This window comes from Telmatherina bonti (genome assembly GCF_933228915.1).
Source record: "Telmatherina bonti genome assembly, chromosome: 16".
NCBI classification, from domain to species: Eukaryota; Metazoa; Chordata; class Actinopteri; order Atheriniformes; family Telmatherinidae; genus Telmatherina; species Telmatherina bonti.
Window position 1 is genome coordinate 28,866,163 of NC_136614.1, and position 25,668 is coordinate 28,891,830.

Here is a 25,668-nt window from a genome sequence, read left to right on the forward strand (position 1 = left end):
CGTTTTTTTCCTGTTTTTGTAGTTTGTTTCACATCACTCACCTTCTCCTTTTGGCACCAATGGCCAACTCCAACAAAACTGTCATCACTAAACCCCCACAGCAGCAGACAGGCCTTAGCTAGTCCTGGCATTGCTGCATAGTAGCCTCTCAGTGTTTGACTGCTCAATCCAAGCGAATGGAGCTGCTGCCCAGTGGCTCAGACTTTATCATCCTGGCTGCGAGTGATACTCTGCAGCTCAAGCAGCAGCGGCAGCAGAATCTGCCTGAGCCTCTGTGTCACTTTGCTGCATTTTTAAGCTGAATCTGGCTCATAAAGTAAGAATATGACGTCAAAATGTTATACAATGTAGAGTAAGCTGTGTCACCTTCTGCCCACACTGTGAAGACTGGAAAATTACCCTCTTAGGCCATTACGACACACTGCTTCATTGTTTTTCTGCCACTTTATAATATTAACATACATATGCTGTAGGTTTTTCCAATTCTAATATGTTGTGAGCTAATTACAGTATATTCCCACAATAGAATTGGATTAGTGTGAAACATAACAGTTTTTAATGGTGGTCTTGCTCTGGGCAAATGTTTAAGAAAACCAATAAGAGTTTTGTTGTTGTCATTGTAATCCTGATACTTGTACAGCTTTGTACATACATCATAATGTTCTGGCTGCCTGAGAAAAACCCTCCACTTTTCTCCCGCTACAATCTGTCCATCCTGCGTTTCTCCAGTTTTTTCTTCCACTTCCATTACCCCTGGTTTTTGGTGCGTAAATCCATATAGTGTGGTAATGCTCCAGCTTATTATAACGGGGAAACAGACAGTGTAAATCATTCGAGGCTGGCTGTTTTCTTAGCATAGCTATTTTTCATAACACACTGCCCTTCATCAATCATATTCTGCGTTTTGTTCAGCGAAGCCGATGAGAGGCAGGACGGGCGGCCACCATGCACAGAGATGATGTCAGGTATTTTGTTTGGTTTTGCATTCAGAGCAGATTCAAATCTGTCGTCACACACGCACAGCATACAGTACAGACATTAATGTATAGATTTTAGCCATTTATCACCAAATCCCAACCTGGCAGCTGAGCCAAAGAGAATGAAAGAGCCAACATTCGATCATCAGGCCTCCCCAACACTCTCTCTGTCCCAAAAAGGGGGAAATGGCAACAGTTGGAAATGTGAATTATGAAATGATAAAAGGTTGTAAAATGGAGATAAATCCCAGTGATTACACAGCTCAGTATCTCTCAATTTGATTCCACTGTCAATGGATCTTCATTGGAGCTGTGTGAAGGACAGCACAGCTAATAATTTCCCATGTATGAAGCACGGCAGGGGAAAGGGTTGTAATGACAGAGTACTTTTCGAACATGATTGAAGAGGCAATTACATTTTGCATCTTACTTTTAAAACTTTTTTTTTCATTTTCCGAGGTTCCTTGCACTCTTTTTTTTTTTACTCTCTTATTCTCCAACGGCAAAAGAATTTCGTCCACATCAAACCGTGTTTGTCTTCTTTCTGCATCCCCTGGGGTGCCAGCGCTGCAGAAAGCCCGAGAGATAACAAGAGGAGAGACATAAAAGCACATAAACAACACACACACACACAAACAGTGAGGGAAAGGAAAGGAAGATGTGTGTTTGCCACAGTTCACACTCATACGTGTCTATGCAGATGGTCTGAAATATATGTGTACTTATGGAAGTTGGGCTTCTGAGAGTATATCCACCTCAGTTTGGTGCCTCATAGATAGCTGATGGTGTCACCTTTTTCTTTCAGGTTGACCATAAATGCATATATGTGCACCTTCTTATAGATCTTCCATTAAAACCCATTAGGAACTGCTGCAACGCAGTGGTGCTCCAGGTCCGATGTAGAGAGGTTACCTTAGGTTTTAATGGGTTAGCAGCTACTTCTTTGCAGCCTTTGCAATACCCAGTCTTTTACTGTAGGTCTGCTATGACTAAACATAAGCTTTTATCACAGCATGGTGTGAAGTCTGAAAACAGCCAATTACGCTGTTATAACAGATCCACACTTTAGCATCTGCTCTGTTTTTTTGTTTTTTTTTTTTTTTGCTGCTTTATAGATAGCATTGTTGCCTGGTGAAGTTTTAGTATATAGAAAAAAGGAGAGTCTTTACATATTCTACTAAACGCTAAGGCATACTGAAGGTGTACTAAAACGTGTGCGAACTCACTGCACACGGTAATAAAAGTACAATCCGACTCACTAACAACGAGGGTTGCATATTTAACAGGTGCAAAATAGCTCATGTGCCTTCAGTTAGTACATCTGCCACAATGAATATGCACACCACCTGTTATATTCTTTTATCAACCTTTTACTGTCTTTATACCATCTTTTTACTTCATCCATTTGAATTGTGGAATCGACCCCTAAATATGAACTATATCTATATCTGCATACCTGTTAGATGTGCCATCTAGCTCAACTTTAACCCATCTGCTTTAACAAAATCCTTTTACTTATTTGTTTCTGCTGCTTAAGTGCATTGAAATCAGTGACCTTCTGTGATTTCTGCCTTTGCATGAATTTCTTTTTTCTACTTTGTTTTTAGTTTTCAGGCTGGTTGGGTAATGTCAATTCTTAGCCTGAAGGACATATCTGTCCTGCAGACAGGTGTCCTGACCTTCTGTCTGCACTGCCACGCCTCAGGGGACCTCTGTGAAATAGAGGCCATGGCTTTGACCTACTCTCACATGTACTGTTTGTGTTTCAACACTCATACGCATTCAGTGACTCACAACATAGTAGAGAGAGGCATTAGAGCATCGCTTTTTCATCCGTTTAGAGGTTCTTTCCAAAATATTTTTCAACCCATCAGACGATAATGAAAGAAAATTAGCATTGGTCATATGTTTCTTCCTATCTTGCATCATTTTCTCCCAAACAAATGGAGGGCCCTTTTGCTACAATAAGATTCATATGCACCCCCCCCCCCCCTCCCGTACCCATTGGCCATAGCATGATTGCATTATTCAAAGATACAGATGAAAGTCCCCTATGATCCCCCAAAATAACATCTTTTGCAGTAATCTGTTTAGATAGTAGATTTAGTTCCTTTGATGATTATTTTCCCCGCAGTTGGCTTGTCACTAAGCTGTATGGTTGTTAAAACTAAATGCATCATTTCTCATGTTTAGTGCTGAAGAACCTCAACTGTCCTGTCAGTAACGACTGTCACAAGTTATCCTTGCCAATCCCAGAAAGTATGATACGCTACCGTCACACTACCAGTGAAAATCATTCAAATCCAGTTTGTCTTTTTCATTGATGTGATGTCTGTTAACACAGAAGTCTGATTGTCAGTTCCAGTTGTCAAATCTGACTTATGTCGCTTCCGTTTTATGATCCCAGATCTGATCGAATGAGTGGCTCCATGAGTCAGGATTCTTATTTTCCTTGTGCTGTTTAACCTGTTGAGTCTTCATACACCTGCAGCACTACCAAGGCCAAACTTTGATCACACGTTTGTGTGTTTGTTAAGGTTGCCTCAATTATTTTGGGTCAATTTGAGGTATCATTTTTGCATGTCCTTAGGAATTGATGACGCACCTATGTGAGTAACCACTACAGGCAGTGTTGGGAACAATTTGACCAGATGTCAGATCAGAGGATTGACGAGTAACAATTACACACAATTTCCTTGTTTTATGGGTGTTCTACAATGACACCACTGTTTGTTTTCTTCCATAACATCAGAATTAATCAAGTGCTAATTTCTGTTGTTTTCATGTTTATTGTCTCATTTACACCCAACAAATTTGGCTAGTCCATCTAAACTGAGTGCCCTAAAGCGCCCCCTAGTGGAATCAGTTGGCAAACAATTACGCTTACAATGGAGCTAGTTGGAAACACAAACATGAAGTAAAAAAGCAAACATAACTTACACACTGCTTGTAAAAGTGCTTCAACAGCTAAACTGACCTGTTCTTCTTTTCTCCACCTTGTAGTTGTGATTATAAGCAGCTCTATCTGCTTTGTTCTGAACTGAAATTGCATTAAAACGGACGAAATGATGCCTTGTAGTCTTAGATATGTAGTGCTCAGAATGTTTGCACTGTCTTCAAACCAATGCAGCAGATATTATGCTTTGATTTATCTTCATACTGCACACCTACACTTCCAAACAGAAGCACATTTTCAAAGACCATTGTTTATGAAGAGTCTGGGGACCAGGTTAACGACTGAACAGAAGTCAGCCAAGGTAATTGTGGGAGTTCATACTAAAATAAGCTAGAAATATTAAAATATGCCATTACTTACCCTCATGCTTTAATTAGGCTCCTTGCGTAATCAGTAAAAAGTAATTACACCGGTGCTCTGGGTAGAAAAGCCTTCTTGTTGTAGTGAGATTACTAAAATGGAACTTGTGACCTTGCACTTTTAGTGAGACTGCAACATTGACAGGATAATGTTTTAATTCTTTATCCTTGTTTAAATCTTCATACAAGTGCTAGAAAAGATGACTTATTCAATACTTCTGCATGCAGTGACAGCAGGAAATGATATGCAGCAGACTTCCTCTCTGTGCAGACACAGCCAGAGCAGCCTGGATCCAGCAGGTTGTTCGCAAAGACGTGCGACATAATCGACCATCACGGGTTCTCCTTCTTCCCTGTACTTGCGCACATAATCACCCACTTGTGTGAATTCTTATGTGAGAAGTAATTGTGACTTTGCACACGCGTTTGCATGCTTTTTTTTGGAGCATTTTAGTGGAGAATGGTGGGTACACGCGTCAGACGACGAGCACTGCAGCCTGTGTGAGTTTCATGCTGAACATTGTCTTCTTGAAACACTAAGCAAATCTCCTCAATGTGATAATTGGCTCCCTGGGGTGCTTGTATCTTTGCTGCTCATCATCGTCCTCATCCCCTCTAGAAAAAGAGAAAAAAAAAAGTTTTGTGTGTTACATTAAATCGGCAAAGTTTGCCCGTTTGTCAGGGAAACTGATCCCAAGTCTGCCTCAGCTCTTTTTGTTAGGAGAAGCTGTGACAGGTCAGGACCAGAGCCTGTCTAAAGACAGCAGTCTGTAGCTGTGGTGGCTTAAGGTGCTTCTTTTTCTGATGCAATGTCACTCATTTCTTGTGTTATTAATGCTTAAGGTGGCATCCATTGGCTTCATTTGTAATGACCAAATAAAAAAGACTCTAAACTCAAAGCGATCCATCAATTTATGATCACCAACAGGAGGTAAAACAGTTGTTTTGGGGTCTGAAATGTATGACCTGTTAAGATATTTTTTGTGTCAGTAACACAACACGAGCTGGTGGTGTGCACGCTCACACCTGAGCCGTGTAAAAACGAGACCTGTTTTCTGCGCCTGAAGGCAAATAGAGATGCTCATCTGGTCGTAACTGTCTCTCCTTCTCCCATAGTCCCGCACATCCATATGTTCTCGCAGTCTCCAGGGTATTATGGACCACAGAGCAGATTGTCGAGCGCTTCATAGGGGAAACAGTGAGACAGCTGGGCACCCATCACATAGCCAAACAGATGTTCAGGTGACTTAGAGAGGAAGGGAATGAAAATGGCGGGGCTCTGGGAGGTGATGAGGAAGATGGAGGATTTCGATGCAGGAACTCTGAGATTTCATTAGCAATCCCCTGACGAATGGGATTGACCGAAAGCTTTCCACTGTCTCCAGGCCACAGGAGTCGGTTTTGCCTCCCATACCGCCTCATCCACTCGTGTGTCTGCTGTAGGTTTAATGCCTTTGATCTCTCGATTATCTTTGCCTAAACGTGAATGAGATGGCTAAGCGGCTCAAGGATTCAATGATTTAATTCTGACGCACCTTAGGGAACACTCAGAAGTAGAAATTAAATCCAACCCTGTAACAAAATAATGAAACTTTGATTTATTTTTCCAAAAATAGAAATCAAACCGTTTTCAGAGATTCTGTGGCTCGGGGCAAAGCTTGATCCAATCAGAGGTTCTAATCTGACACAGATCTGCATAAAGGTTGATCTAATAGCAAAATTATGTGCCATCCTTCTCTTCCACTACTGTTAACCATGGTCCTTTTTCTACACTCTATTTGTCAAATTAAACCCAGGGAAAGTTCTTCGATCACAGCGCCCAGCTCTCCCCGCCGCTCTTCTCTCCTTTCTTATGCCAACCTTTGTTCTTTGGTTGCAAGTCTCATATATAATACATGAGGATTGGGAGACTTATCCCATCCTGGCTATACTGGCTCTTATTCCCTGGAAAGGGGCTATATTTAAGATCTGGATAGGCCAGAGACGGAGTCAGGGGAGCTGCTGACTTTTACCCAAAAGGTAGTTGAGGCTGAATATTGTTAAAAAATCCAAAATAGAACTTGGCACAGTTACATTGTAGAAACAGTAGATGTAAAGGGATTTCACTTGATTTATAGAGGGATTTTTGATCAGTTTTTCTTTTTTTTTTTTTTTTTTTTTTTTTTTTACAGTGTCACAACAACCACACCATGAAATCAAGAGAAAGCTCTTGGTCCAATAAATATTTTTCTTTTCTCCCATTTTTAGATGATTGAAGAACTGTAATTGTCACCAAAAGTATTATTAAATGTCATGGTTAAGCCTTTTTGTGCCTTAGTTTAAGGTTTCTTGTTTTATTTAGTAGTTTTTTTCTGTTTGGTTCTCTTGTTTATTGTTTAGCTTTATTGATTTCCTGTCCATTGAGTTCACCTGGTCTTGTTTTAGTTCATTCCGTACACCTGTTTCTTGTTTGGTTCCCCAGTGTATTTATACTCCTCAGTTTCAGTTCTTGGTTGCTGGATCATTTTGTTGCTTTAGTCCCTTGGGTTACAATAAATCTCCTTGAAAGGCGCGTCCCTGTGGCTCTTCCCTGCATTTGGGGCCACATCCCCACCGCCCGACCTGACATTAGAAAACGTGTCAGATTGCATTTGTAGGTGTCACATTTCAAATATTCTAATGAACCATATATAATATACATAACCCCATGTAAACCATGCCTATTTCTCTTTGCTCACCACAGCTGGCACCACCTACATCTTTGGCAAAGGAGGAGGTCTGATCATGTACACATGGCCCAACAACGAGAGGCCAAGCACACGGACGGACCGGCTCGCCGTGGGCTTCAGCACCACCATCAAAGACGGCATCCTCGTCCGCATCGACAGCGCCCCACGTCTGGGTGATTACATCATGCTCCACATTGTACGTATTACTATTATCATCACTTAGCTGCTTGATTTTTAAGAGACCAGAAGCAGTCATACCCTTGAACTTTTGCAACCATAAACAAAAAGTTTTGTTTTCTCCTGGTGAACTTCAGGCTGAATCCAGTCCTCGTGTTAAACCTGATCTAAACCAAAAATTCAAATAGTAAATGGAGACCAAACACATAACTCACCTAAATTTTTGCCCACCATGCTCTTCAAGTTAACCCCACCTCTTCATAACTTCAGTATGAATAATAAATGCAGCTTTCCATACATATGGAGTGTTTTTCCTGTAGGAGAAACACGATAGATGAAAGGCCAGTGGGGGTTGGAGTTCCCGGCCAGCGGACCAAGCACCCATGCAGCATCTTAATAATCTCACACTGCGACCTTGTATTTGACTCCTTCACACCAGCATCAAGTATTTGCATAATCACCAAGCGCGGTTGGATGAATGCAGGGCGTCAAATCACTGCAGCGTAGGTATGACGAGGTGGGGATTGGAGGAGTTGCTGCTGACACCATGATAAAGAGGGGAAAAAAAGATGTGTTGATGAGGAGGGGCTACAGTTGCTTAAGCAGATTGAAAGTCTTTTTCTTCTTAAAGAGCTTCCCTCATCTCCTGAGTGTCGGCCATGTGGTGCAGAAAAGCAGCCATCTGCTCTGCAAAGACGAGCGCCAACAACAAGCAGTTTTTACAGTACGGAGAAGCGCACGCATGTATTTGCAAACGTGCGTTTAGGTGGGAGAGGAAGTGGAAATAGCAAGAACAGAAGGGAGGAAATGATATAGATGTATGGTAAATTGTGTGGGCAATGTGGGAAAACTCCTCCTTGCATGTTCCTAACTGACTTTGTAATTGCGAAAGCCTCTAAAGGAAGGAGAGGGAATGCATTTTTAATCCTGCATTTGAGATATTACGGTGCAGCTAGCTAAGCAAGATATTTCATATAATTTGTCTGCAAGTCGTTGAGCGGTGAATGTCTTCATTCCTCCGCTCTCATGCACTGATGAATTTATTAATAGGAAAAAGCAACTGGAGATTTCACCAGTTCATCCGTTGAACCAGCATGTTGGGAAGCTGGTGTGGTTTCTTTAATCTGCATCGGGAACGCAACGGCGCTAATACTTCAGAAGATCTTTTGACAACCAAGGCTGCAAAAAGAAAGATTGGGTTACATTTAATAGTAATAGTGATTGTAGCCTTAGACTATGAAATAAGTGGCAAAAAATCAAAACAACTTCTTTGTTCTGCAATGATACTTGGAACAGAAATTAAATGAGGAAAGCTGGATTACAGGTAAACGGTGAATAATTCATTAGACCTTGAGTGAATATTTAGTTGCGCAAACATTAGCTCTAATATTTGTCATTATTTGGAGGAAGCAGTATCATTTGCCCCTGCATTAATTTGTACAGCTCTGCAGTCGAGGGAGTATTAAAGGGAAGGTTAGTGCCAAAGGGGTGCAGTGTAATTTGCAGCTAAAACAACTCTGCTGTGTCTGGAAGATCTATGTGTGGAGATGCTTTGAAATGAACGGAGATTCCGGACTTCACTGAAATGCCATGAGATAATAATTCCTAATGACAGGCATCAGGTCTTTGCTGTCAGCAGTTTGCGTTCAGTAATGAATCTAGAGGAAAAGGTTAAAGGCATTACGCCTGTCAATTCTAGATATATGTCTAACCAAAGGTCTTCCCGGCCCCAGGGCTATCGCCTGAGCCTTTACAATGATTCAGTCACTGCTTGAGCATTGACACGCCACAGCTGCAATAGTCAGATTTAAAGATCCTTAAAATATGACTAGATGACACAGTAGAGTCAACAAAAAGGACAATAAATGCAGCAGTTTTATGCTTAATGTTGATATTCATGACTTATAAATACGTTTAACTTAATTCTAGGTGTAAAAAATGTTTTACTCATCTTTATTTGGACTTAAATAACCTGTATTTGCAGTTTACAAAAAATAAATAAATCAATGATGTCAGGTTTTTTTTCATGCAGTGTCCAAAGCACAGCGAAAAACCCACATTCCTGGCAACAGCTTATCATAGTCCTGTTCTTGTTCTCATCTTTGCATTTCTCATTATCTCTCCAGCGTGATTAGCTTACAGCTTGTTTGGTAATCATGAATTAAAATGCTGATTGTGGTGTCTACATTTTAGCTGCGAATAACAACTGCACGGTTGGTTTGAAATCATGGGTGGGGGGGGCAATCAGGGGCAATTTGCAGAGGTGAGCAGGACATTTTGCTATTGCAGGTGTCTCATTTACACGTTCACTTGATCTGAATGCACACTCTATTGTGCGATGAAAAGTCCAAGCCACAGAAACCTAACACAAATGTAAAGATATGAAGCAGCTGCATTAAGCTTCTTTATATCAAAGCTAACCATTAACTTTAAGATGAATTTAAAAAAGGGTTTTCTGGTAACAGTGATTAGTAGTGAGGTTAATATGGATTAAAGCTCATACACACATAGGCTACTGCATGTGCTGGATGTGAGTCACAGTCTCTCACCAGGGAGTACATGACTGGAGGTGAAGATCACTGAGGAAATATCACACACAGACTAACACTGCACTCCACTTTGAGTCTTCAGGGTCTAAAACAGGCAATAGAGGGATATTAATTAGACATATGCTGATGAAACCTTTCTAACAGTGGTTCATCTGTAGGTTGTTATAGAGGGCTGTCTCTAAACATTGTCTGGATGTTGAAGGAAATGTGATTACATATTTACTTTTAAAGACTAATTAGTGTGCCTTGATAGCCTACTGAGCTTATTAGGCATGGCTCAGAAAGTTAATGTAGCTTAATTTAAATAACTTGGATAGATATTTAATTTAGTTTGGATAGCTAACTAAACTAAATATCTAAAAGCTTAGCTAATTTAGTGAGTTTGGTTAACCTGCAAAAATATTTAGCTTAGCTAGGATAAAGCTAAGCTAAATATAGCTAGGATCCAAGTTAAACAAAATTAGCTATACTAGCTAAACTGAATATATTTGTCCAGGTTAACCAATTTAAGTTAGATTAGCTGTCCAAGCTGAACTAAATATCTATCCAAGTTATTTAAATTAAAATTTTACTTAAATTAGAGAGAGAGAGAAAAAGAAAGAGAACTAATTTATATATAGCTAATTTAGCTTAGCTTGGTTCGCCTAGACAGCTTATTTGGATTACGTAAATATACAAAGTACTTTAGATCACCTTGGATAGAAATTTTTACTTAATTTGATTAACTTGGAAAGATTTAGCTCATTCCAGTCTTTAGGGGTGATAAAAACAGGCTTAAACAAAAGATTTATGCAATAGGTATACAGTCACATTAAAATGTACATTGATTTTATTTTAAAAGGCCAGTCATTGTAAACAAATTCCTGCTTGATGACCTGGCCTGCAGACACTATGGTATCTGACGAATCCATCAGATCCCTATGGAGTTGTTTTTCCTGTACATCCCAACTGTGCTTCACTGAATTTAGAAAAGGTGAAAAAATTCAAGTCAGCTCTTCGGACTTGTTTTGTTAGTCAAACTATTTTCGCTATCTATCAGGATGTTATCCTTCTGCTGACATCAGGGAATAGTTTATTTTTTCTGTAGTTATTCGACGAGCAAAACATGGCCACCCTAGGCAGTCCCACTCTCATGCACTGACCTTCTTCTGCAGTATAAGCTACAGTAGCTCTTCTACTGGATGAAAACATGGAATATCCTTCATTCTCCACATGCATTCATGAGCTGTGGCTCCAATAAGTTCACCAATTATTGATCTTTGGACAGTTTTTGGAAAGACCTGACCTCTGCAGACTTGAAATATCCAACAAAAAGGTTATGCAATGGAGGTGAAGCTATGATAAAATCCGGCCATCACAATTTAACCTTTTTCAAAGTCACTCAAATCCTTCCGCTTGGCTTTCTTTCTGCTTCCAGTGCAGCAACTACGAGGACAGGATGTTCTCTTGCTGCCAGGTGCCATTGTAACAAGATAATCAATGTTGTGGCTTCACCTGCCAGTAGTCATAATGTTATGACTGATGGTTTATGCACATCATGGTTATAAAGTCCATAACCTGTTGGGTAAGAAGATTTATTCAGATCAAAATTTGCAGTTTGCAAGTTAAATCTATCAGAGGAGATAGTGATTGACATGTGCAGCTTGTTAAGACAAGGTTCCTTAAGTTTTCAGTCAAGAATATCAAGTGCGTAAGAACAAGGGTCCTTGAAAGATAAAGACCCTGCAAGTAATTCATTAATAAAGGACAATGTAAAATATGCTACTCAGCATGCAATGTCAGTGCAGTGAAAACACTGATTGTGATTTCCAAGTGCAGTTTTTTTTTCCATGTCCTTTAATGCTTGTTTTCAAGTTGATTTAAAGTTATGTAGGAGAATATTTTTAAAAAGCCATATTCAAGGTCATGGTAGCAGTTGATATAAACAAACTAAACTCTTCTATGATGAAAATCTTAATGTTATTCATAAAAAATTCCCAAATGGCATTTTTTAAAAATATAGTCTAAAGCAAATTCCAACCTCCATCTCTCACCTTCAGTCTCGGACAAAAATCATGGCGACGACAAACATAACAATCAATCAGGCTCGCGCTTTCTAATGGAGCCGCCACATCAAATTTCATTTCTCACTTTAGTTGTCCTCTTATGCTAATTCACTGGGAAAAGGTGTAGCTGCTGGGTAATTGAAATCTGTTGCAGGCGCTCAGAGACAAGATGTGGAATGAGATAAGTGGCTCAGGATGGTAAACGCCATGTAACTCTTGTGTCCATTTTTCACATTACATGCATACGTGCGCAAATGCATATATATTAATGACTGAATGCAGTAGCACTTTTACTCTCCAGCACTCATCCATCACCATTTTTCCTCTCTGTCTCTGTTTATGTCTAACGTGTCTGTTTCCCCATCCACCTCCCCCCTTCCCTCTCCTCCTGACAGAGCTAATATAAGATGTTTGATGTGTACCTGTGTGCACCAGTGCGTGTACAGCCAGAAATGTATTGCCTCTATCAAGTTACCCCACCTCAGCAGGGAAAGATAGATATTATCACAGTTATGGCTTGTGGCCTATGATAACATTACCTCCCCACCCCCACCCCACCAGCACCCCCCCCCCCCACCACCACCCTCAAACCCAAAAGAAAAAGAACTGCAAATTAGTCTTGAAGCTATTTTGCAGTGTCCACATTACAAGTTCGTTGTCAATGACTTTTTTTGATTATTTGGATTTTCTGGTCACACAATTACATATTTCGGCTCCTGAAAGTTGATTCAGGTGTTTTCCTCTAAGGTTGATGCGTTTTAACAGATTATTAGCATTCCCAAGTGAGCCACAGAATGACTGTTCACAGCTGGCTTGGCTTAACAAGCCCGCTACCAACCAGATGGTGAGTGGACATGTGTGTATTAGCTATATGTCTGTGGTATGTGCTTGCACCAACCAAACAAATGACATTGTGCAGTCAAAGGCTGATTATTGTTGCACCAGTGAACTTGTGATCTTCTCACACCCGGGCCACCACCTCAACTCTGGACATCTCCCGATTCCAAAGCCATTTTATTGCAACTGTTTCCTTTTCTGAAATATTGGCTAAATTCCCATTAGCTGCTATAGTTTCATGGTTCAAATGTTGTGCCCGCTGACTCAGTGTCACACATGGCTTCCCAGGACAAGTCAACGGATTCTCTTTTTTTTCTTGCCTTTTTTTTTCTGGTTACGCTGTATACAAACTTGGTACCTTTTATTCATTCAAAAGGGCTAATGTGCAATTTGGTTTTTTTTTGGTCTTTTGGACTTGGACTTTATGGGAAGATTGGCTAAATTCCAAATGCAACAAAATCCCTTTTGTGCTATACTATATGAACACAGTGAATGTGTAGTGTGTTCAGTATATACATCACAGTATGTTGTAGCTTTTCATGTAACTACAATTAATTAACTAAGAAATCTTCATTTAATTTGTTGTATTAACATTCTGACTCCCAAAGAGCTGGCAACAAAAGGAAATAAATTAATGTAGATCAGAAAAGTGTAATAAAAAAGAAAGGTTTGCAATGAATAGCACGGTAACATGATAAATCTAATAATATAAATTCCACTAATAAGGAGGACAAGTTTACTGCAGCTTAGTTTCAGCAACTTGACTGAAAAAACTGCACTATATGAGAATATAATAAACTAAAATATTAGTCAGTTTCCCTTAATGAGACAGGCACATGAGATGCCAAATAGCACAGGACCTACTTATTTATGATTTAGTTGAAATAAAACATAATGCAGTTAAATAATTAGTACCCAACGTGGAATTAACCTGGAGGTTTTGTGGCAGCAGGGAGTCTGGGGCCTCTGGGCAGCTGCTAATTAATTCTTGTTGAATCTTGTTTATAGAACGAACTAATGGAGGGAACACATGAATACAAATTTTTGTTGTTATAAATTTGAAATAAATTTAAAAGATGCCTTTGGCCTTTGGCCTTTCCCCCAGATAGTAGAGTTGTAAGAGTATCAGTGAATTGAAAACGTGTTTTGTTATTTACATGATCGTTCATTAGTACATGTTGGTAGAGGAGTGGTATCCTGGTGGTTATAGAGGTGGGCATGTGTCTGGGAAACCCGTGTTTGAGTTCCTGCAGTGCCAACAGATGCGAGGTCCTTAATCATTCCTCCCCAATTGCTCCCCAGGCACTGAAACATGGTGGCCCACTGCTCTGTAGTGGGATGGGTTAAATGCAGAGCCGAATAAAAAAAAAACTAAAATCACAGACAGCAGCCAAGTTTTGTTTCCAGCTGAAACAATCTATTAAATAATTAATGTCCATTAATAGGTTCGAAGAAAATATAAGTTGTTTAGTGTTGTAGATGGTGACAGTACAGCATAATTCAGCAGAAATGGTAGTTGTCTTGTGGAAAACAACTGTGGTGGACATCCACAGGAAGAATTTGTAGAGTTTATTTAAAGAAACACTTTAATTTTATATCAGGTTATGTCAGGAAAGTTCCCATTTAGACCAGACACTGCATCAATCTGCATAGTCTTCTTCAAAGCTGGCTGAATCTATCTCTTTACATTTTTTTCATTGTTTTTTTTTTGTTTTTTTTTGTTTTTTTTTCATTAAGGTTTCATTTTATTATCTTTGACATGCAAATCAAAAACATCTATGGAAATTTGACTGGTGACATCAAGATATTTTACCCTGATATGGAAAATATTCATTGAACGCTTCAGGCTTGAAAACGCTGTAGGTTTGATATTTATACCAACACAGCCAGATCCAGTGAAGAGAATAAGCGTTGCTTTATTTAGCCTTTAAATAATTTAAACTCTTACTTCACAGAAAAATGAATGGCATCCCACTTTGCAGCCCTAGGCTTATTGAACACTACAGAAAAAGAAAATGTCTTCATTTACACTTATATGCTCCCACGGTAAAGTCATGTCACCAACATTCACGTGCTAAAACAGAATAATCAAGGGAACAGGGTGAGAGTGGGGTGCGTGTAGTTATTAATAATTAACATCTTCAGCAGGCACCTTCCCTCTGAATAAAAACAAGCACAGACACGTAAATGCACATTACAACAAAAGCCTTTTTTGTGCCATGTATTTGCTCACCCACGCCATGCATGGATACACAAAAGCATGTGTAAAACATGCATTTGAGCTCTCTATTTTTCCCTCACTGGCTCCACCTTCTCATTCAGTGTCACCTCTGTTGAACAACTATGTAGGTATACAAACACAAATGTGTGCGCACACATCTCCACAAGGCTCCTTCAACAAATTTTCACCCCAAGGCACACTGCCAGGGACACTTCAAACATGATATGAGGGCTCTTCAGGGACATCTGCCTGTCATGTCAAGTAAAGGCACCTCAGTGTAACAAAGTATCTGATACACACACACACGCATACACAATTTCCCCAGAACAACAGCAAGTAATAACTGCTCAAGTAGAAGAAACTGAGCCACATTATTAAAATGTACCCATGTGGTCTGTGGCCTTAGCCCTGGCCTCAGAAATGTATATTTCATAGATTAAGATGAAAAATTCAATGAGACACAACAAACACAGTGCTGCCGGTGTCTTCTTTGCTCTCTGACAGCCAAATCCCACCGGGATGCCCGTGTTTTCACAGCTTCATGGTAGGACATGAATCCCATTCGCGCAGTGATGAAGAGTCAGAAAGAGAAGATGAAAGAGACAGAGTAGAGCATCATGTACACCCAAAAGTAGAACAAATACAAGAGTCTAAATGAAAAGAGGAAGAAAAAAAAGAATAAGGATGGGTGGGAGGGAAGAAGTCAGAGTGGGAGAGATGGTGTGATGAGGGTATTTTAGAATTCAGAGCAGGATCAGACAAACTTGGCTCACATAGGTCTCAGCACACATTGGCTGTGAATTCCAAATTATGTGTTGCTTCTCTGTCTCACTTTGACGCCCCACCAGACGCTCTCTCTCCAATCTCTTTCTCCCTCCGTCTTATCTCTTTGTCTTTTTTTTTCTGCAGCACTATTGTTTTCACTCTTAAGCCTAGATTGAGAACTAGAAGCCGGCCAGTCAATCGGTTTGAATCCAGCTGCAGTGCAGAAAGAAACTCTTTCAAAGCTCATGGTTAGGGTCACAGATGTTATAGTTTGAAGGAAAGGTAGTCACAGCCATGGTTTCTTTGTCATCCAGCAAACTTTCTTTTGTAAGGTACAAAGTGATATTCCTTGCACCAACCTAAAAGCTATGATTATGCCGCATTTGAGCAAATATTTCTATTAATCACGTTTTTCTTTTAATAATGTTGTTAGTTTCTTATTCTAACTGGGCTCCAGGGGTCAGAACCTCACAGTTTGACTTAGAACCAGCTATCAGCTGTCACCCAAACTGGTCACATCCTTCAATCCTGTCTCCGTCTCATCTCCGTATATTGTTGCTGTCAGTTTCAGGGCCTCCTCGTGAGACTTCACATGGTTCAAAACTGACAACGTGAGCTGAGCCAACTCTTGCAGCCAAAATTACAGCACCCTATAAAAAAAAAATGAACGATTACCGTTTCCTATGGCATTGAAAAGCTGTACGTTAGTGCATGAAACAAGACCAAATTTGTAACTAGCTGGCTATTATTACCCCCTGTTCACACATGAACCTTGGGTAAAATGTCATCTAAAACATGTCAACAGTTGCCCATGATGCTAGATTTTATCTGCAGAGTACAAAGAAGGCTTAAAAAAAAGAAAATACATCTGGGTGCTCTTGACTTTGTGCTGCAGATGGAGGACTGGGCTACTGGCTTTCCTGTAATGGCCAGACATCATGTGAAAATGTCCCCCATCTTGACTATTCTTATGGCACCCGCCATATAACCCAACGACAAATAAGCCTATCTTTAAGTAGAAGCACACATTTACATGGAAATCGTTGCTCACTGTGATCAAAGCTCCCAACTCCCTACTAGTGGCATCACTTTTCCCCTCTCTATCCAGCTCCAGACCTGATCCTATGTGTGCTAGAGTGATGAGAGGGATAGCTTGTGACGAGGACCTAATGAAAGATCCGAGGGATTTGGAAGTGGTTGAGGTGGCTAGCTGCCATGTCAACTCCAAAGACTACTTCTAAATCCTCCCACAAGGTTTGGCGTTACCTTGTTACAGCCACTTTCAGCTCTGCTCCCACTCCTTACCTTGAACCACAAAGAGTCGGACACAGAGAGTCAGAGAAGGAGAGAGCGAAGGAAAACCAAATAAAAGAAAGATTTTAGCAAACTGACTCTCTTTCAGATTATTGAAGAGAAAGCGGGGGAGGGGGGGGGTGGGATGATGGATTGCAGGTCTGCTCAAGTGATAAACGTCAACATTAGAAAATAAATCTAGCGGAAAAAATCTGTCTTCGGTGCCAGTGACGGTGCAGCAGATTGGCTGTCTCATGCACGCACACGCATCACCACATGTGCACGGTGCAGATGTATTCATTAAGGATTAAGCACCTGCTGGTAAAAGGGGGAAAAAAAGAGCAGGAAGTTTGTTTGTTTTTTTTTCCCCATCCTTGGCACTGATAAAAAAAAAAAATATGAGGGGATCAAATTTGAGTGTGAGGCTCTTTCAGAGGCGAAGCGTTGAAAGAGAGCTATTTTACTGAGTGCGAGTTTGTATTAATCCTCACATTATTGACTCTCACCATGACAAAGCTCTATTGACAAGGCAGGGGAAAAAATGGCTATATTACTTTTTCATAAAAAAAAAATAGCTGGGATCATCAGAACACCAATCTATCGGCATAAAAGATATTTCCTGATGGCACTTCTAAAGACTTATTCTAAGCACCGAAGGTCATACAGAGTATGCCATAGCTGTATTGATCCTCAAACGTTCTGGGCAGGCAGAACGGCAGACAGCCGAGGACGTGACAACCAACTCTTCCATCCCTTTGTCTGCTCCTGCACTGCCCCCAGCCACTTCCTCTGTCCTTTCATTGTAGTAGAAAAAAGTAGATTTCCTATTTTTAGTGTAAGATCCAGTTTTACAAAGGTCTCATTCTCTGCCGCAGCACGTACACACACAAATATATGTACAGTGCGCACATAAAAACACTTTTCCTGTCAGGTCAAAGGAGGCTCCAAAGAGGTCATGACCTCTGATAGAACGCAATGTGATTGGGCGTCCATAGAGATCAATAGGCTTGTGACTCTTTTTATTCCAACGATTTATTCCAGGTGACTCTATGGTGTGTATGTGCATGTGTGTCAACTGGTTAGAAAAGCCTTCTGGTTTAAAGGTTTTTCAAGGTTCGTTGTAATGATCAAGATCATGAGATCAATAGCTGAGACTGCTCCATTACTTTGAAGACAAACATGTTCCTGTACTGTAGTAAGTATTTATTAAAGTAGCCGTCCGTAGAATTATTCTGCTGTTCACATCCAGTTTTTACAGCTTTTTTTAAATATAGTTGTATAACCTCCCCCTGCTCACTTTGTTAGCTACACCGGTTCAGGTGCTTGTTACCCAAACAGCTAATCATCCAATCACATGGTGACAGCTCACTGCACTCAGGCATGTAGACATGGTCAAGATGACTTCCTACAGCTTCAGTCTTGAAATGGAGATGAAAGTTGAAAGGAGGTTTAGAGAGACTCCTCTGATTAAAGAGAAAATATCCAGCAAGCAGCACTTGTCTGGATTAAAGTGCCTTTTTGATACGAGAAGTCAGAGGAGAATGGGCAGACCGGTTGGAGACGACACAAAGGCAACACGAATAACCAATGGTTACAGCCAAGGCATGCAGAATAGCATCTCTGAACACACTCATGTAAAACCTTGAAGCAGAGGGGCTACAGCAGCAGGGGAACACGTTTGGTGCCACCATTGTATGTAAAGGTTCTGGGAATATTTTCTTGGCACACTTTGAGCCCCTTCGTACCAACTGAGCATAATTTTAACACCACAGCCTGCATGGGTGTTGACCATGTCCATTCCTTTATGAGCACAGTGTAGCGTCTTCTAATGGATACCTCCAGCAGGATGACGCACCATGTCCCAAAGCTCCCATCATCTCCAACTGCTTTCTTCAACATGATGAGTTCACTGTACTCCAACGGCTCCAATGATCTTTATGAAGGCCATGCAAAGAGGTTTAAATTTGATACTTTAGTAAAACTATTGAAAAGGACCACATGTCTTTAATCTGTTTTACTCAAATCAGTGTCGAACTTGCGGAAAGAAATAAGTTCTGTTAAGTAGAAAATAGCCTTAATTAATCAAGGAGCAAGATAAGGTAAAATAAAAGATTAAAAAACTATTAACTTACCTTGCTGAATTGCCCTTAAGTTGCTTGTTTAAGGTCATAAAAGAATTTAATACTTTGTACTAATTTATGTAGAATTGCTCGAGCTGCTTTTTGCCCATGAGTTTAAGTTTTGTGAGTTCTTCTAAAGAAATTAAACTGTAAATGGATTTACATTACTGGGCACACTTATGACCTCACAAAAGTCATTTATTATGTATGCTATAGCACACATTGACAGACATTTAACAGGAATATGCATTTGCTGGAGTATTTCTGCTACTTTATGTTTCCTATAACGGAGCAGCAGCTACTGTATCTTCACTTCGCTGTGGTCATTGGTGCCTAGTTAAGTTGCACATTCATATAAATTAATTATAATAGTATAAAATCCACTCAGCAAATTCAGGACTCAGTATTGTTATATAACATTGCCCAAAGGTTACATACCTTAATTCTTTATATTTTGTATGTAAGCAGGTGGATTATTTTCTAAACCTTTTTCATGGTTTTGAGCAATTCTTTTTAAGGTTTGCTGAAGGTCTTTCGGAGTATTTCTGTGGGCATTGACTGATTTTTACTCGTCCTTGTACATGACTAAAATATGTACTTTTCTTTGTTAAGCAAAGAACTTGTTTTAAATAACACCTTCAGACAAATAATTTGCTTTTATTTTGAATGTTTTATTTGAACAAAATACCAGCAATAACACAGAATTGCTGACGTGGTATTTTTACACCAAAAAGGTGGATTTCAGAGCACTACTTGGTCCATTTTCTGCTCAGAGAAGCCAACTGGAAAGGGCAGCCAAGTACAAAACATGATAAAGGTTCTACCCCAGTGATGTGGGAAATCTTGTCCACATTGATGGAACCATTAGACCCATCAGAGTAAAGGATGTGGTAATCCTAAACACACAAGCAATGTTTATCCTGAAACAAATGACAAGATAATCCAAAGGATTCAACTTTTTTTTTTTGTTTGTTTAAAAAAATTATGGTATCTATGTCTTCTTTTCTGATTACTATATGAAGAAATAAGGGTTTACGCCAGACTTTTGCAAAATACTGTATCATAGAATTCAGCTGACATGCTAATTACCACCCTGGCATTTCAATTCACAGCTTTTACATTGCAAAAGAAAAAAAAAACTCTTAAGACTTGCTACATTCGTGTCAAAGGTCTTCAAGTCTGTTTGCACATTTAAAAACTGCTGAATAAACCAGTGTCCATCCCCCCCTCCCACCCACTCCCTTTATTCTCTGGAAGTTTGCCTCAAGCCGAGATGCTCCTGGCTCAGCTGCCAGTTTGTAATATTCAATCTTGTGCCTGCACAATCGATAGCCACAGTCTTTGTAAAGATCAAGTGGGCTTAGCCCTCCCTGTGTGCTGGTGTGTTTATCCAGTTAATCAGATGGTTAGACATTTAATCCACCAGTTAAAACTCTAACATTTTTAACTTTTCAATAATCAAACAGACCCCCAGTTCCTTTCTAACAACTTTAAAAAAGTCTTAAAGGTACTTAACCTTTAAGAACTCAAAGCCAAGGTCTTTGTATTCCAGCTTCTGGTGGACTGATTTTGACTGTTTAAAGGAACCATAAATAGATTATTTCAAAGCAGCAATGCAAAAACCACAACATTTTAAAGTCAAATTTCATCTAAGATTATGGTAATATGCCCACGTAGAAGTAAAAACAGGCCAAAGCTCATCAAGCCAATACAGAAATTGCCAGTTGTGTGTGTAAATGTGGTACACCCACGCCCTAAAGCCATTCCCTATGTTCATGACAGTGAGTCAGCACAAAGATGACAGATGTTAAGCACTGCTCTCTTGACCCTTCCGCTCTTCTCATTCTGAATTTCACAAGATCCCTTTGATTAAGTTGGTTTGAAGACTGAAGAGCACATGCTTAATTCATCCCACATTATCTTTAATTCATACACATCTTGCTTGAACATGCCAAGCCAGCCAAAGAAGAGAAACACTTTCCTGGACTTCTTTGATGGATTTAAGAGGCAGATTCACTCGGAAATGTCATATTTGTCTTATGTGATGAAAGGCTGTTTTTACACAGCTACGCTTACATGCTGCAATTTTGCGCAACTTAGAAAAACATGAGTGGTGACCAGTGTGCGGTGTTCCCAGTGTTAAACTGCCTCCAATGTGCGCATGTCTGTTTTTGGCGGTTTTCCAACAGGCCTCTGCTGGATAGCACTTAATGTCCTTTGGAGTGAAGAGGGGACCTCATGACTCATTACGTATGCTATTTTGCTCTAAAAAAGCCTCCAAAAGGTTTTCTTTTGTGTGGCTACACATCTCTTTGTGGATGGAACATGTTGGGTAACACCAATTATAAATTTCACCATGAAAACTTTCCTCCACAGTGCTGGCGGGGATGAGATTAAACCTTATTTTGGCTTTCGTTTACGAGCGCCTCCAGACCTCATGGCCCCTGTACGGATACAGACGTGTTTTTTTTTTTATAATTTGTGTGATTATTTCCTAACCAACTGCTGTCAGAATCGTTTTCTTAAGTTTCATGTAGATGAATTGGTCATATGTTTAATGAATTCTGGATCATTTTCCTCAGAAACAAGGAAAGAAAACAAAAACAGCCATTTAACAAGACTGTTATTAGGGGTGGGAAAATCGAAAAATCAAAAATCGGAATTTTCTGCTTCACAATTTTAAAATACATTTTTTTGTTAAAAAAAAATATTTTTTTATCGTTTTAATTGTCTTCTTGGGCTTTATAGCAGCAGAATGATGAGCTTGCAACTGTGTTGTTTTTTTCTAATTAAAAACAAGAAAAATGACGTGCAAAAAAAAGTTTTCCACAATTTTTTTGTTTTTAATCTACAAAAATTAGCAATATCAAAGAATTATGAGAATCGCAATTTAATTAAAATTGGCCCCCAAAAAAATCTGAATCGAATTGAATCGGGACAAAAACACATCGTCACAGCCCTAATGGTTATGTGTCTTTGGCATTAGTTGTAAACATTCTCTTAAAGGTGTCACATTCGGCAGGAAGGAAGGTTTTATGTGCAATTTAATGCCATGAGCCTTGTCAACAGTCTTGTGTAAGGGACAAAGGGCCCCATCTGTGTCTTGCATGTCTGATTCTGATAGACCCCTCCTTCTTGACTATTGTAACCTGTCCACAGTCCTGGATTAGTAGAGCACTCGCTGACAAATAGCAGGATGGACAGGTATGGAGGATGAGATAGAGAATAGCGCTGGTGAAGACATGTTGATGGGGAGAGAGCAGCAGACAAGAGCTGCAGATATGGAGAGGAAGGAGGGGGGGCCAACAGAGGCAGATAGATGTTCTCAGAGTCAGAGCAGTGTGTCTAATCTCCCTTCGGGTGCAGCAGTGGAAGGACGCTTTCCTAACTGATAAAGCCAGAGGCCCAGAATCCTCACAACATCTGGCAGAAACGAGGAGGCAGCACCTGAATTCTGGCATGTTTATGGAAGGACTCGAGCGACGAAAGGAGTCAGAGGATCAAAGATTAATTTATTCCCACAGAGGTCTGGTGCAAGGCAGGATCTGGGAACAGGAACTCCCAGTTTGACATCAGTCTGGTGGCTGGTGGAGCAGAGGAATCAGGCTTTTATTTGTATCAGTATTAAGTCTTGGTAAGGTTTGCCTCAATCCCATCAGGCACAGCTGGGAGGCAGGCCTTGACAGATTTCGATCTAGTTTTGGATGGAGAAGCAGATGATGGTGGGTGGGCGGTTTTAGTTAGTGGGACAGTGGAACGGGGGTGGGAACAGAGGAGTGTTTGCTTTGCAGAGGCAAACAGATGGGGTTAGACCCAACAGTGGGGGATATTCTTTTTTTAGTTTTTCTCCTTTCATGTTGATGAAGACTGTTTAGGTCGTATTGGTTTGTCTTGGCATCGGAACCAAGTCATCTTTCTGATGTTTTTATCTTCATTTCTGTCCGGATTATGCTCACCTAGGTCAGGTTTCTTTTTGGTACTTTTTGCTCTCTTGACAGAGAAATCAGCATCTTTTGCTTACCTCTCCATCCATCCGTTTTCTGTGCTGCTTAGTCCAATACATCTCCACTGGGAAGTTGGAGTCTACCCAAAGCGGCAAACTCCGGCGGTTAAAAGTGAAGCCTATGTGGAAATGCATAAAACTGCAGTTCCCTCTTCATCCACTAGGGGCTGGCTGCAAAACGGAGCAGACTCCCATGTTAAAAAGGCCAACTTCACGGCAGAAATAAACATGTTTACAGCCTGGCTCAAAAATTCATTTTCGGTTTATAGGTCAGGTTTACCTTCATGACAACTGTGGCGGCAGTGAATTTTTTTTCTAACTCGCCCGTTTAAAAGTAATTTCATCTCGAAGTTCGGCATATTTATGGGCTTGTCCTTTTGATTGACAGGTACCAATCCCTGGCTCTGAAGTCAGAAGAACGTAGAACAACTGGTTTTAGCCGGTTAACAACTTGACTTAGCTTTAGCCCACTTACCCCCATCATTTGGTTAGCTCCTGTTATTTCCGAGTTAGCTCAGTTAGCTTTTAGCTACAGAAAGCTCGGAGTTCGCTCGATGTCAATCATCCGCCATTACGCTCACGGCTCCCCTCTCAGCTCCACCTCTTTGCCCATATTTGTATTTTCTGGGCGAGACGACACGCATGATGCTGCCAAGATGGTGACGGTAGGAACCGCCCACCGAGCTTTAATTCAGCTCTTCAGAAACCTGTGGGTGACGTCACGGAGGCTTCGTCCATCTCTATATACAGTCTATGGTCTACCCCTGCAATTAGCAGACGATAGGCAGGGTACACACCGGACAGGTCCCTTCTCACCTAGACAAGGAAAACAAAAGCAAACATTGGCCAAAATAAGAGGGAAAGAAATTTAAACTTAGAAATTAATCTATGTCAGCACAGGGTCATATCATCCCCTGTGTTTGTGCCTTTTTATGCATGTTTCACACAGCTCTGAGTCCCCTGCTGTCATGACCAGGCTGACCTGGAACAGACCTTTAGAGTAACCATGACATTTAAAAACACAGTCTCATGCTACAAGACAGGCACTATATTTGTAATTTTCTCCAGTTCACTGTCTTATGCCCTCAGTGAACCTCTCCATACTCTCCATATATTATATATACATATATAAATGCTGAAATGTCGGTCCACAGGGTTATAGAAAGCACTCTTTCTTTCAGTTCTGTGGTTTCATGACATTATGAAGAAACAAAATCATCCAGTCATTACAAGATATTGCAAGCTCAAATGAAAGTAGAGAATTGCAGAATAGCAGCTTGTAGAATCACCAGTGATTGGAATAATAATGAAGGTCTCCCCACAGCATTTCAGTCAGGTTGAGGTCTGGACCTCTGCAACACAGTAGTTCTTTTATTTTCTGCTGTTCGGTTTCAGATTTGCTGTTGTGTTCGGGGTCATTGTCCTTTTGCATGACCCAGTTTTGGCCAAGTTTTAGCTGTCAGGCAGATAACTTCACATTTCACTCAAGAAAACTTTGGTATAGATGGTCAAAGTAATGACTGTAAGGGGTCCAGGTCATGTAGCTATAAAACTGTGCTTAAGATTTAGATTTTTTTTTACAATATCAGTGAGCATTGTATGGTCCAACATTGGAGGTTACTTACAGGGATGTTCAGACTACCAGATGTGAGGAATAGGAGCGGGAACATGTTACAGTATAATATAATTGGTGAACTGTAGAGAGATTGACTCCAAATTGTTTTTAAATGGCCCAATTACTTCCCAATTTATGGGCGGCAACAGTTTCCTCTCCAGGATTATTGCAGATGTCTTTCCTCCTGGGCATTCATTTATTACAGCCTGAAACCTCCACAGCAGCAAACTACGAAAACTCCTGCATTTTATAAAGGTGATCACACTGATGATGATTAAATAATTAAGTGCATTTGATCATTGTCACAGGAGCATTAAGTGAACTTAATTTTTCACGCGCACGCACACACAAACACACACACTGCTTTGAATTCATGCTTAAAAGTAGTAGTAGATGTTTTTCCAGGAACACTTTTTTACAGTGTTGTTTAAAATCCACTTCACACCTTGATTGCAGCCAACTAATTAAATGTTCGGACACTGAAATAAAAAATATTTAGTCACCTGTGGGACAGACAGAACTGAAAAAACGCCAGCCAATCAGTTACACTGACCCATTCTAAACCATCAGATGGTGACATGTCTGTCAAACCCAACAGCCATTTGTTCCTCCACTCTCAACCCCTAAGCAAGTGCCCCTCTACATGCATGAATCACACACTCACAAAGGTATGGAACACTTAAAAAGGCAACTGAGCGAGAGCCAGAGCTTGGCTAGCTACATTAGTAAGCAAACTACGTCAAAACAACCGTTGCACGATTTTGTGTTTTGGAGGCGTGGCTTCGGGGGGATGTCTGGAAAAAAAGGGGGATTTTCAAAGGTCTTCTACCTTGTCTTTAGTTTGTGGCATAATATTTCATATGCATTTCATCTGAATTTGTATTCTGCTTCCAGCAAACTGCACAAGATTTTATTTTCATTAATATTACCTCATACACAAAATCATCTGTATGTGCACGTTTCTCTTTGACTCATTTATTTGGCTCCTTTTTGAGGACAGGTATCCAGGCCCAAGCAGGATTTGGCTTTGCTGTTATCCCACT

At 40.3% G+C, this 25,668-nt stretch overlaps 1 protein-coding gene across 1 annotated transcript in view; it reads left to right on the plus strand.

Moving 5' to 3' along the window:
- Positions 1-25,668, plus strand: part of nrxn3b (neurexin 3b) — a gene marked incomplete at its 5' end in the record, with an annotated part of 250,073 nt that overhangs the window by 160,400 nt on the left and 64,005 nt on the right. Inside the window, one exon of the mRNA XM_079255634.1 lies at positions 7,015-7,196. Within this exon, the coding sequence (XP_079111760.1) occupies positions 7,015-7,196 (182 nt within the window). The remainder of the gene's footprint in view (positions 1-7,014; positions 7,197-25,668) is intronic.